Source organism: Mugil cephalus, chromosome 14 (assembly GCF_022458985.1).
Source record: "Mugil cephalus isolate CIBA_MC_2020 chromosome 14, CIBA_Mcephalus_1.1, whole genome shotgun sequence".
Lineage (NCBI taxonomy): Eukaryota > Metazoa > Chordata > Actinopteri > Mugiliformes > Mugilidae > Mugil > Mugil cephalus.
In genome coordinates, this window is record NC_061783.1 from 12,958,519 (window position 1) to 12,970,511 (window position 11,993).

The 11,993-nt window shown below is 41.6% G+C and overlaps 3 protein-coding genes across 4 annotated transcripts in view; 2 read left to right on the plus strand and 1 right to left on the minus strand.

Moving 5' to 3' along the window:
• pag1 (phosphoprotein membrane anchor with glycosphingolipid microdomains 1) overlaps positions 1-318 on the minus strand; it is a 46,336-nt gene extending 46,018 nt beyond the window's left edge. The window contains exon 1 of one of the 2 annotated variants that reach the window (XM_047604842.1): positions 3-318. The gene's annotated coding sequence lies outside the window, so the exon portion shown is untranslated. The remainder of the gene's footprint in view (positions 1-2) is intronic. The other variant, XM_047604841.1, reaches the window with a different exon arrangement.
• Positions 319-3,276: 2,958 nt separating this feature from the next.
• Positions 3,277-6,598, plus strand: mrpl53 (mitochondrial ribosomal protein L53). Its single transcript, XM_047604171.1, has 3 exons — positions 3,277-3,434; positions 4,976-5,088; positions 6,398-6,598. The coding sequence occupies exons 1-3, from the start codon at positions 3,340-3,342 to the stop codon at positions 6,514-6,516; spliced, it is 327 nt and encodes a 108-aa protein (XP_047460127.1). The 5' UTR covers positions 3,277-3,339; the 3' UTR covers positions 6,517-6,598.
• Positions 6,599-7,846: 1,248 nt separating this feature from the next.
• On the plus strand, positions 7,847-9,195 carry fabp4a (fatty acid binding protein 4a). The gene is made up of 4 exons (XM_047604166.1): positions 7,847-8,017; positions 8,286-8,461; positions 8,560-8,661; positions 8,917-9,195. The coding sequence occupies exons 1-4, from the start codon at positions 7,945-7,947 to the stop codon at positions 8,968-8,970; spliced, it is 405 nt and encodes a 134-aa protein (XP_047460122.1). The 5' UTR covers positions 7,847-7,944; the 3' UTR covers positions 8,971-9,195.
• The last annotated feature ends 2,798 nt before the right edge of the window (positions 9,196-11,993 follow it).

Sequence of the window (11,993 nt, forward strand, 5' to 3'; positions counted from 1 at the left end):
ACCGGAGAAAGAGAGGTCTGTCCAGAATTCAGCATTCAGCGGCTGGCTGCATTGAGAGTGGTTGGGTTTCTTCTTCTTCTTCTTCTTCTTCTTCTTTTTCTTCTTCTTCTTCTCCTTTTTCTTCTAGATTAAAGATGTAACGCGGAGCGATGCGACTCTTTCTTCAGCCCTGCGCGCATTTCAGTCCATGAGAGAGACACGGACCTATTCACATTCACTTCTGTCTGCTGCTCCGCTCTGTGCGCCGCCAGGACTCTCTCTGCTGGACCGGGAGGCGGAGAGCAGCCGCGCACAGATTCATGGGAAACGTAGTCAGCCGTCGCTCTGCCTCCTCTGACTCCGGGTATAGTTTTAACTGATGCTGTGTCACTTCTTAAAAGAAAAAACAACAACAACAACTCAACTGCAGATTGCGTCTTCGTATCCACGAATAGCTGCGACGATGGGGATTACAAGGCATTATGGGAAATGTTGTCAAACTTAATCTGGTCTTTGGCAGCTGTTCGTCCATTTCCACGTCCACTTTATTACTTCCAGTGTGACATACTGTACACCATATGATGTAGGTCACTTTTGCGAACGGTTCAACTACAGATTATGTCTTCGTATGCTCAAATAGTTACATAAAAGAGCACTGCAGGGCATTGTGGGAAATGTTAGAGTTAATCTCTATCATTTTAATACATCCAATGTGACATAAGGTACATTATGGTAAAAAAAAAACAGACAAATGTGGCTTGTTTACTTGCTCACGGAATAACTATACTATAAATAAAGCATTTATTTGATTTGATATGTATCTAATCTTACAACATCTACTCACGTGAGTACCTGTACATGTGCACTGATGAGTGTCATTTATTTGATTTGCAGGTGCTCTCCTCATTCGTGCAAGAGACACCGGAAGATTTCCATCTTCACACTTGTAGCTTTGTAGCTAGACCGCCCCGAGGCACGCCGCATAAAAAACGTGCTCACTGATTTACGACTCTTTGATTTATGAGTTCCATGTTGATCGAGGTTTGATATGTCGCAGAGAAGCAGAAGTAAGCCAAGAAACATGAGCCGCGGCTGTGGTTCTGTTTCACTCTTTCAGTTATTTTTGCCGACGTTGGTGTGATATTGTGTTATTAATACCCCTGGAAACGCCCTCGAGATTCCCAGGAGCTCCTGAGACACACCTGGAAGAGTGAACATAATGGTTACAGTAATACCAAAGTGCCACTTCCTCGCTCTCCGGGAGGAAGCGCCTTTTGTCTGGAAGTGAATTTTCTGGTATATCCAAAAAGAAACCTTTATGAGGCGGTGACTCACGCAAGACTCCTTATTCATAATATCGCAGCTAATGCACTCTATATTCAGAGCATTACAAAAAGTGTGAATACCAATGCTGTGACACGCTAAACCATGTTAGCAGTACAAGGCGTGACCTCAAATGTCAGAAACAACAACGACAGAACTAGTAGTGCTGATGTTTTTAAAGGAGGGTACAGGCAGAACATCCTAAACAACGCTGCTTCCTTTTAAGACCATTTTATAACTTATTATTGTGGTCAGGCAGAGACCTTGATGGATGAATTTCTGCACCGAGACAATACCTTTTTTTTTTCTCCCCCTTTGAGGTCAGCCGTCCCCTTGAGCATTCATTGTTTTCTGAGCGCTCTCTCCCCGCCTCCCTCACTGCTCCGCATACGGCACGGCCCTTACAGCCACTTATAAAGCATGTTGTGCGTATGTGGTGTGTTCGTGTGGGGTGTGTATAGGAAATGCTTCTGTCTCTGAGTGGCCTAAATATAGAGCCCCCTGTCTCCACTGTCCAACTGTCACAGGCCCGGGTCACGGTGTCGTTCAGGAAAGAGACTGGAGGCCTGTTAAAGTTAGGATAAATTGTACTGGCTTGGGTGTTCAGATCTGATAACACATTAACACAGCCCTGAAAACAGTGCGCCTATAAATACCCTGCTATAGCGAAGAGAGGTCAAAGAAGTGCAAACGCAGTAGCAGAGTTTAGCCCAGAAGGGTTAGATAAGGTGATTAGCATGCAATGTATTTCCTCTTTTTTCAAAACAAGTCGTTTACGGGCACAGCGACAGAAATCTGAACACTAGAAAAAGTAATCGTCAGTTTACTGAGAAGATGATATGTAAGCACAATAATTCAAAAGGCTTGTTTTGATATGCGCCGACCCCTTCCACTAATGTAAGACACTTGCATATTTCATGCAGTGATTAAATTTGACTTAATCCAAAGCTTTTTGCACCCTTTGACCCTTTTCATCCGCTGAATTCAGGGAGCGGTGTTAGCAAGAGGCCTTTTCCCATTCTCCTTGTCTATTTGATTATGAGATGTGTCAGTTTGATTGTCTGTTTGGAGAGCAGCACCTCCTTTATTGACTTAGTTCCTAACAGACCTCCTCCCCCAATTCTTCCCCTTAATGTAATTTGGTCCCTTGGCTTAGTGCTGTTTGCCGTTAAAAGATGACACAATCGGTTTTCTTCTAGATGTCGCTGTTTACGTACTATAGTTCTAATTGTGTCTACCGAGGATATGCTAATTATGGTGAGGTCATTGGGTTATTACAAATGCTGCTATTATTAAATGTGCAGCAGCCCTGATAAAGTAACAGCAATGTCTTGTAATCAACAGTCAAGAAGGAAGTTCACAGCAATGGCAAGGTCAGCAGAAATACTGAAAGGGCAACTGTCAATGATTTTAAGGAGTATAACGAAGGAATGCGCTGTTGCTTTGTCTCCATGAGCCAGAGAATGATTTAAAGTGGAGGTTTCACTCTAAATATATGAAATACCTCCAGTGTGAACATATCATTAGCCTAAAAGCACAATTGCCTAAGTCATGTTTGAATGTTGTTTTAGCAAGCACATTGGTATTTTTATTGATGTTGTAACAATAAGTCAAAAAATAACTTAGGCAATTATGCCATTAATCTAACAATATGTAACATTAGTTAGTTATTTCTTTATTTCAAACATTTAAAAAAAAAACAGAACAACAAAAATAATCATATAGAAACATAAATAACTAGTAATAAATAGTAAATGAGTAAATAAATGAAGAATAAAATTGTGACCAATCAAATCCATACATTAAATCCATACATTAAATAGGTTATAACCACTTCAATAAAATCCACTTCTTATTTATGATATATTATATATTTGTTAGCAAGTGATATTTTATCAAATACATTTGTATTTATATTTTTATATGCCCCAAGCCGCAGACTAACTCTAGCGGGTTCTTTATCCTCTGGCGCCCTCTAGCGGATCAAACGGGTCACCTCCCACTTCCGGCGGGGTCAGAGGTCACCAAACAGAAAACATGGCGGCTCCCAGTAAAGCAACCTACGTGTTGAAGGCTGTGAAGAAAATAGCGATCCAGTTTTGTCCCTTCGAGCCCAATATCCGTTCCACACGGTAAGAAGTGCCCGTGAAAAGCTGCTGCTGCGTGGGGGATTGATTTTGCCTCGCTGGACTGTGGATAAAAGTCGCAGTTTGAGAGTGTCACCACTGGAAGACAGGTTCATCCTTGAAGTCCTGCTCTGTGCTATGCTAACACTAAAAGACGTGTTTAGTCTTAAAGGCTTTCTTTTCGGGTAGAACTTTAAACATAGGCTGTAAATAGGTTGGTAAAAGTAGTTTAAAATAGTGATGTTGAGCTATTGTACGTGTGAATTATTAATTTATTAGGCGTGTTTGTCACCAAGAAGAATCATAATGCTAAAACTCCTTTCTCTCAAAGGTGCAGCAAAACTAGTATGAGTCAACTATATAATAAGTGAAAACTCGTATTATTCAGTCTACAATAGAAATGATTTAAATTTTGGTAAAAGCTGTGGTCCTTAGACTATTCCATATATAATGAACTTTACAGATGTACACTGATCTGTCATAACATTATGACCAACTGGTCAAGTTAATAGCTCTAAATAGCTGTTGTTAGAAGCAGTAGATATGGACAAGTGGAAGGATGACTGATGTTGAGAAGATGTTGATGGCTAGAAGGCTGGGTCATTTGCATTTCCAAAACTGCAGCTCATTCAGGGAGTAACCGGACTACACTGTCAGTGCATATTGAAAAGTAAACCAAGGAAGATTAAAGTTGTGAACTAGTCACAGGGTCAAGGCTGAAACCTTTGATCCTGTTTCTGATAGGAAGGTGTCAGAACCCACTGGGTGTCACAGTTTGTTTTGCGTGTGGCTGCATTTAGCTGCAGACCGGTCAGAGTGCCCATGCTGACCTCTGTCCGCTGCAGAGAGTGCCTGCAATGAGCACGAGCAATGGCCGAGTGAACGCATGCGGCTTTACTGGGGATGCAAGACGCAACATTCAGGTGGTGGTACTGTACGCGTCAAAGTATCAGCCACATAAATGCCACCACTCAGCTTTCCCACAAGTACACATATTATAGTGTAATGAGTTCATCAGTGTTATTCGTGGTTGGTGGTTTTAATGCTGTGGCTGAACACTGTATATGCCTTACTGTTATTTATATAGCTCTATGCATGTGCACGTTGCTGCTTAGTGCACTTCTGGTTAGATGCTAAACTGGTACATTTGATTGTGTCAATACTCTGCAATGTACCATAAAGGTTCATTAAATAAACCTTTATGGTTAGGATTGCATTTCAGATAATAGGACACAATAACTGCTCACATTCAATAGATTGAAATAAAGTTTATTTCTTCTATTCTTCTATTAAATGTGAGCAGTCATTGTGTCCTATTATCTGAAATGCAATCCTTTCCTCGCCTAGTACTCAATTTAAGTATGACTCAAATAAATAAATGGTTTACTTTATACCCATGTGGCTGCTACGTACAGAGGAACTCACATTTATTGTCAGAATTAAGTATAGCAGCAAAAGAAATATAAAGCGTATCAGCAAATGTACTCACTGCCCTTCAGCGCTGTAATGTAATAAGTCTGAAACGTGCTTCGTTTCTTGCTCCGCAGTGAGTTCCTGGCCGTGGTGGCCTCAGAGAAGGTCCGGTCTACCAACATGAACTGTGAGGTGATACCCGTGGTGAAACACGACAAGTCTGAACCTGTAGTGGATATTACTTATGGTAAGAGTCATCCGAACACTTTCAACTGTGTGGGAGAGGATATTAAACTGTGCGGACAATGTGATTATGTGCATTTTAATCCACGCCTATTTTCTTAATTTATGGAAGATCGTTGTTGTCTAATATTAAATAGTTGAATTAAATAGCACAGAAGGCTCCATATAGTTTTGAAGGAGGTTTAGTGAATTAAAGTGAAAAAGTATTATATTAGTGAACCAAAGGGCCATCGCACAGCATAAGAGAAAGACGATTTGTTTACTTATTTTTCATTTTCCCACAGTCACAAAGTAATAAATGCATTAAAACAGACCTTTTTATGTACTTGGGCTTGTCTGAACTTACAGCAAATGGCAATAGGAGTCCCTCTCGTCTCTGTTGTTGAGCGTCTATGGGATTAAATAACATACACGTGACCCCATAGGCATCCAGGAAAAGCAAGTAAACTAAGGGGGAGCATTTTTTTCTAAGCTTTGTCTCAGAGGAGACCCACGGTCTCAGACTTTAAAGCAAAGTATTCACATGCAAAAGGTCTGGTGTCTGTTGAAGTTAAAGAAGCACAAATTACATATTCATCATGAAGAAGCGTGTCTGTTCCTGTTAACGTGACTATTTTATATTGGACAGAAGTATTACTACAGTAGACTTGAGCAGCCAGCTGATGAACTGTAGTGGCAGCAGACAAAATGAATTTTTTCCTTCCTAAAACACAAAACGCTTAAACGAACATTTTATCTTAAGGGAACTGAAGCTGTTACATTGATCTATGTTTTCTTCAAAGACAAACTTCATTGACAAAAACAACAACTTTACCTCACAGAACAGAACAGGTTACTTGTGTGCCACTACCACTTTGGTGTGCGTACACATTGGTTAACACCTGAATTAATGTGTTTAAACCAGCGTGTCCCATAAAAAGGTAAAACGACTACAACGTTGATTGATTATCTTATGTGTGTCTTAGTTAAAGTGGCTAAATTTTTTGCTGCTGACTCCATCCACTGCATTTCATTGCTTGGACTCCCCCTTTTAACCGCGAAATGAGCAAACGTCGCTATAAATGCAGCACAGCATCTGTCACGTTTGACTCAACATCATGTGACCCGCTCTTGGAGTTTCATGCTGATGCGTTTGAGCGTCACTCGCACACAGTGAGTCAAATGGTGGCCAAATGTAAAAATGTCTCCTGCAGGTCAGCAGAACAATGAACCAATGAACCCCATTGTGTGTCGCTTGACTTTTGCTCTGAGTTAACTTTTGAACAGTTTACTGTACTCCTGCGTCACCTCACCGTGTCTTTGTTTTACCACAGTGGATGGACAGAGGCTCGTCATGAAGGGAGCAAAGTTGACCAGCCGCGAGATGCTGAGCGCGTTTCAGTCACTCTGCAAAGCCAAGGACCCACAGGCAAAATCTGCAGCGAAAAACTGACCCTGTTCCTGTCTAATGCTCAATCTATTTGTATTTATCTGTGTATATTGTTGGACCTGTACAATAAATCTGTTTCACTGAACACTTGTGTTGCTTAAATGATCATGACACGGGTTCCTCCCTCAGCCACTCTTATATTTTCCACACTGAAGAGGTCAATTAAAGTGCTTTAACTGCTAAAAGAAAATGTGCTGTGATCAGTACAGGGTCAGAGTGTGTCCTTGCATAATGTGACATATTCCTGATAAAGGAGACCATTCCAGTGTTTGAGGGAACATTATGCAAGCCCCAACCTTTGACACAGCAGACTGAAATGTAATTTGGCACAGAGTTATGGATGCAGGAAAAAACCTTTCACCCGGTCACAGATCTCTGAAATCCTGCCTCCTCTGTTAGTTACCCTCTGTCCCACAGGCATCTGTAATGGAATGTTTTTTTTTTCTTTTTCATTGAAAGACCATTATTACATCCATTTTTCACATAGTAAATATGTGTGTTTTTTATCATCTTTCCTGTTAAGGTGAAGTTTAACGTTCATCTTCTGAGCCAAAAATAAAAAGTATTCCATTAAAGTGACCAGCATAACGAAATCTTTTTTTTATTTATTCTATAAAATGAGATAAAAGACACCCCGGAGATGTCCTAGCAGTCTGTGTTTAGCACGTCTTGTATTAGAACCGTTAAAAATGCTTGTTACGCATGCTTAATTAATTGCTGGTGCATTTAGTAATAAGATGAAAAATTAATAAGTCAATAAAATATTTATAGTAGTAACTACAGATCTCTCTGAAAGTGTCTCAACATCAAAAACGTATTTTATGGCTTTTAATATTTCTAATAGTTTCAGATTTAGATCACCAAAGGGAAATTGCTTGATCACAGTAGCTCAGTTGCACATAGAAAACAATTAGAATATGTATACACATATATATATATATATATATGGGTAAATAATAATCATGAAAAAATTGTATACACAACAAATATACAAGATTTTTAATCCCTAATAAAGCTTTTAGTGACTTAACGAGAAGTAAATGATGATGAATGTTGATTAGCATTAATTCGCATTATATATTAAATCTTAACAAAACAATTATCGTTTATCTTTGTTGGAATTAAATGCCGAATGTCCAGAGAAGTGTTAAATGTGATTATAAACAAGTGATGTGAACAAGTGACGGTTTTATCGATTACTCATTTAAAACCGATGAAAGATGCTAGGCGCTAGCAGCTGTGCGGGTTAGAGGCGGGATTGGAACGCTCTATTGTGTGACGTAGCGGGCTGTGATTGGTTCCTGCTGCGCTGCCAGAAAAAAAGGACTGGCCCTTTAAAAGCGCTCGGAGCTGGTTCCCACACTGGCAGAGAGTTGACTCAGAGTCACCGCACAGCTTGTTGTTCAGGATATCGCATCTTAGGCTGCAAAAATGGTCGATCAGTTTGTTGGGACATGGAAGATGATTTCCAGCGACAATTTTGATGACTACATGAAAGCAATTGGTAAGAGAGTGGTGTAAGCTTGTTTTTGGTAAAAAAAAGCCTGCATGTGGATTTCTGTAATGTTATGCTTGCTTTTTGAAACTGGCTAAAGTATATATAATGCTTTGTTATGTGAATAGTGGCTCAAATATAACGTAATAGGCTTATAAGTGATTATTATTTGAGAAGTAATTGTCTAAATTTAAAATATTTGAATTAGGTGCCCAAATGTGCACAATGTGATTTTAAATGTGATGCTTTTTGATTTTCATGCCTTCCTACTCTGCAGGAGTGGGATTTGCAACCCGGCAGGTGGGGAACCGGACCAAGCCCAATTTAGTAGTGAGCGTGGACGGCGATGGGTCCGTATGCCTGAAGTCTCAGAGCACCTTCAAAACTACTGAAATCAAGTTCAAGCTCAACGAGCCCTTTGAGGAGACAACCGCAGACGATAGGAAGACGAGGGTTAGTGTGGTCTGCAGAGCTGAGAGATAAATAAGTTTAAAAAGAAAATCACAGTGTCCCCTGTGCTGGGATTAACAGCTTGTCTCTGTCCTGTGCAGACCGTGGTGTCTCTGGAGAACGGCAAACTTGTGCAGAAACAGAGCTGGGATGGCAAGGAAACAAATATCGAGAGGGAGATCACAGATGGGAAACTGGTAGCTGTAAGTATTCGTTTTTCTGACTTTAGAAAAAAAAAATAATATTTTTTTTCAAATGAATGATCTGTTAAGGTGTGATAAATACACTATACATATTCATTAATGTGAGTTATACTACAGGAAACGCCAAACTACTGAGCACTGAAATGGCAAACCCCCCCTCAAAAATAGGATGTTATACCAAAAGAAATCTCATGAAGCGTGCTAAGGTGTGAGAGAAGATGCACTAACCCTCTCTGTCTCTGTCTCTCCCAACAGAAATGCATAATGGGAGACGTGGTCGCCGTGAGGACGTACGTAAAGGAGGCGTGATGGCGTTTATTCTTTAGATGCATTGCTGGACGACAGGCTCAGTTCAATGAGCGTTAATACCAAACTGATGAAGTAATAGGCGTGTTCTTTATTCTTTATCCTCACTGTGTTGCCTCGAGAAAAAAAAAAAAAAAAAACTCTAATTTCTGTGCCTCTGTTCTCCAACATTTGGTTCCATTTGGATTTGTTTTGGTGATTTGAATAAAAATGAAGTTGTCAAAATGATTTTTTTTTTTCTGTGAGTTTTTGTCGAAAGAAGAAGAAAAAAATGCACATCAGTGACTTAGAAGTGGCCTCTATTAACGGTGTCCGTTCAGATTGAATTAGGACTTTCTTGAGAGCGTTCCGATCAGTGGAGCATGCTGAGGAATGTACAAAAAAAAAAGCTCTAATGGGAACATGCTACTTAATCTGTGAGGCTGATTGCCTGACTTTAATGGTTCATTCCCATGATTAGTGGATAATAGTGTAATTAATCCACGCGCAGTGGCCTTTTCCAGCTTCTTCGGTTCTTTCTATGCCTTATTGTTTCGGCCAGAAAAGCAAAAGTGTACGCAAAGGTCAAGATGCAAAACCCTCCTGCCATCATGATGATGATTGAAGATGTGTGCTGGCAGGGACTCTTTGAGGAATTTTTTTTAGAAGTATTGAGAGCCTCTCGCAGAGAGGTCAGTGGGGAAACGCAGCCCCCACCTCCTTCCTTTTTTGGGAGGTTGAACATTTCCCATTGCACATGTACTGGCAGCTGAGATGGAGAAACTAAATGCGTTATGGGGCGTCCCCACAGACGTCCCCACCCTTTGGCCACTGGTCAAGTTTGTGTGTGTGTGTGTGTGTGTGTGTGTGTGTGTTTTGGGGAGATTGTTCGAGAGGCGACCGCCACTTTCCCATGACAGGAAAGGGGAGATGATAGTACTGATTGGACCTAATGGTCAAAACAGCTGAACCAGGTGAAACTCTGGGCCGGCTTTCTTGTTCCCCTCTGGCCGGACAATAGAACTGGCAGCAGTGGAGGACGTACAGTGTTTGAACTTCTGGGGCGGTGCCAAGTGAATGACAGTATCGCAGCGGACGGCGGGCAAAGGTCAACCTGCTGGAGCTGTGTTAGTGTGTTAATGTGTCCCCAGACAAGTCACAACGCAAATTGGTTTGTTCATTAAATTACAACTAATCCCACGACTCCTTGTGAATCAGGTTCGTGTTATTATTTGAACTGGATTTTATTGTTTTTAATTACTATAAACTAAGTGACACATGTAATCCGGGGCCACGTAGTGTCCAAGCATAGGACATCTGTTCGGCCTCTGGGTTTCTGTACAATATAGTTAAGGTGCCGTCGGGTTTAGGGTTGTCTGGGTGGCTGTGACAGAAACTATAATCATAGGAAAATCTGGGCGAATAGAATACATTCAATACGAAGAAGAAGTGGCGGACCGTGAACCATTTTCCAGAGACTTGTAACTTTCCACCAGTTTTTTTTTTTAAATGATTTTATCCACCCCGTTTCAATCAGTGACGTAAAACTGCTAGATCACTTTACTGACCTTAGCAGACTTCTCACGGTTACATGATCACATTCAACTTAACACTAGGGCTAAACAACCTCTTTGGCCAGAGGGAAAAAAAAAAGAAAAAGAAAAAGAAATCCTGATCAAATTAACTTTAAAATCTCTTTTTAATCCCCAGCTGATGCTGTTGCACATTATAAAACTGCTGTAAAAAAAAAAACTGGGCTTTACCACATGAGAGAAGAGATCACATCTGCTACGGATTGACTTACAGGTGCATCCACAGGCGTCCACGTCACTGTGTTTGGACACCGGCAGGGTGTGGGGCCGAGCTCCACCTCCCCCGTTTTATCTCAGCCTTTCTTAATTACTGAACGTGAAAACAGGCGAACAGCATAAGAGTCACATACTCCAGGTAGCTTCAGTATTTGAATTCGGTGCTGGGCTGTATTGAAAAAACAACAAGCATGGCCATGAACGTGTGCACTCCCTCGGACCATCTGAAACAACACGGCGCGGGCAGCCCCGCGGCCAAACAGGATAGACAGGGAGGTATTCCACTGCAGAGGAAAGGTCCTGATCTGCCCTCCGCTGCCCACAGCTGAGAGGAGGAATCCTTACATCAGCGTAGTGGTTTCGGACTGCAATTAGGAAGCGGTTCAGGAAGGAGAAAGATAGCGAGAAGGCCACTGACAGTGAACAGGCAGGAGGGTCGAGAAGAAAGACAAAGGCGGCCGCGGGAGAAACACAGGGCCTGTCACGCTCTGTGTCATTGTTGTCCCCCGAGCTCGGACGTCTATTGTTTTGCGACGCCGAGAACGTACACTAATAGCGTGGCCCGCGTGATATCTTCCTTAAAGTGCACGCCTGTATATGTTCCGGCGTGTTCTCATGCCTGGTACACAAACACGCCGCCGACGCTGGGGTTGTTTTTTGCGCCGAGCAGGGTCGTCTCGGACTTTAGAAGAATGAACTCACATCCTTTGCATAACATCTGGAAAGCTCCACTTGAGCTATGGTGTTGACACCCTTCCTCTGCTTGTCCTCAACCGTAACCCCTAATGCAAACACCTTTCATGTTCGGACAGGGCTAAAGATACATGATGTATGAGCCTTGTGCTTAATTTTACTTCCATTCATGTCGGTTGCCACCGAAGCGACGTGTTCCAGCGACGGGAGACCTGCCACAAACGGAGACGAGCTGCATCCTCCGTGATTTAACACGGGGATGCTGACGAACGCTAGGCGACCCAGGGGGACGGGTGATGCGTAAGAATCATGTGTAGTGTCTGGGCCAGGTTTCAGTCACAACAAACTAATCTGCAAAGTGGGGATCAGAATCCTGGGCAAAATTGTTCCTGTTTACCATCACTTCTGAAGAAATGGGAAGATAAAAGGGGACTGGAAAGATAAGGGTCTTAAAAAGCAAAAGATCACTTGTTTTTGTTTCTTTCATGTTCGAATTAAGGAGATGGATTCAGCAGAGATGGTGAGATTATAACTAAAATAAAATCT

Excerpts from the sequence above, each read along its gene's own strand:
- mrpl53 (XM_047604171.1), top strand. The coding sequence starts at position 3,340 with ATGGCGGCTCCCAGTAAAGCAACCTACGTGTTGAAGGCTGTGAAGAAA. Across the intron at positions 3,435-4,975 it reads CCCAATATCCGTTCCACACG|TGAGTTCCTGGCCGTGGTGG; the intron begins GTAAGAAGTGCC and ends CTTGCTCCGCAG. Across the intron at positions 5,089-6,397 it reads TGTAGTGGATATTACTTATG|TGGATGGACAGAGGCTCGTC; the intron begins GTAAGAGTCATC and ends GTTTTACCACAG.
- fabp4a (XM_047604166.1), top strand. The coding sequence starts at position 7,945 with ATGGTCGATCAGTTTGTTGGGACATGGAAGATGATTTCCAGCGACAAT. Across the intron at positions 8,018-8,285 it reads TGACTACATGAAAGCAATTG|GAGTGGGATTTGCAACCCGG; the intron begins GTAAGAGAGTGG and ends CCTACTCTGCAG. Across the intron at positions 8,462-8,559 it reads CAGACGATAGGAAGACGAGG|ACCGTGGTGTCTCTGGAGAA; the intron begins GTTAGTGTGGTC and ends TGTCCTGTGCAG.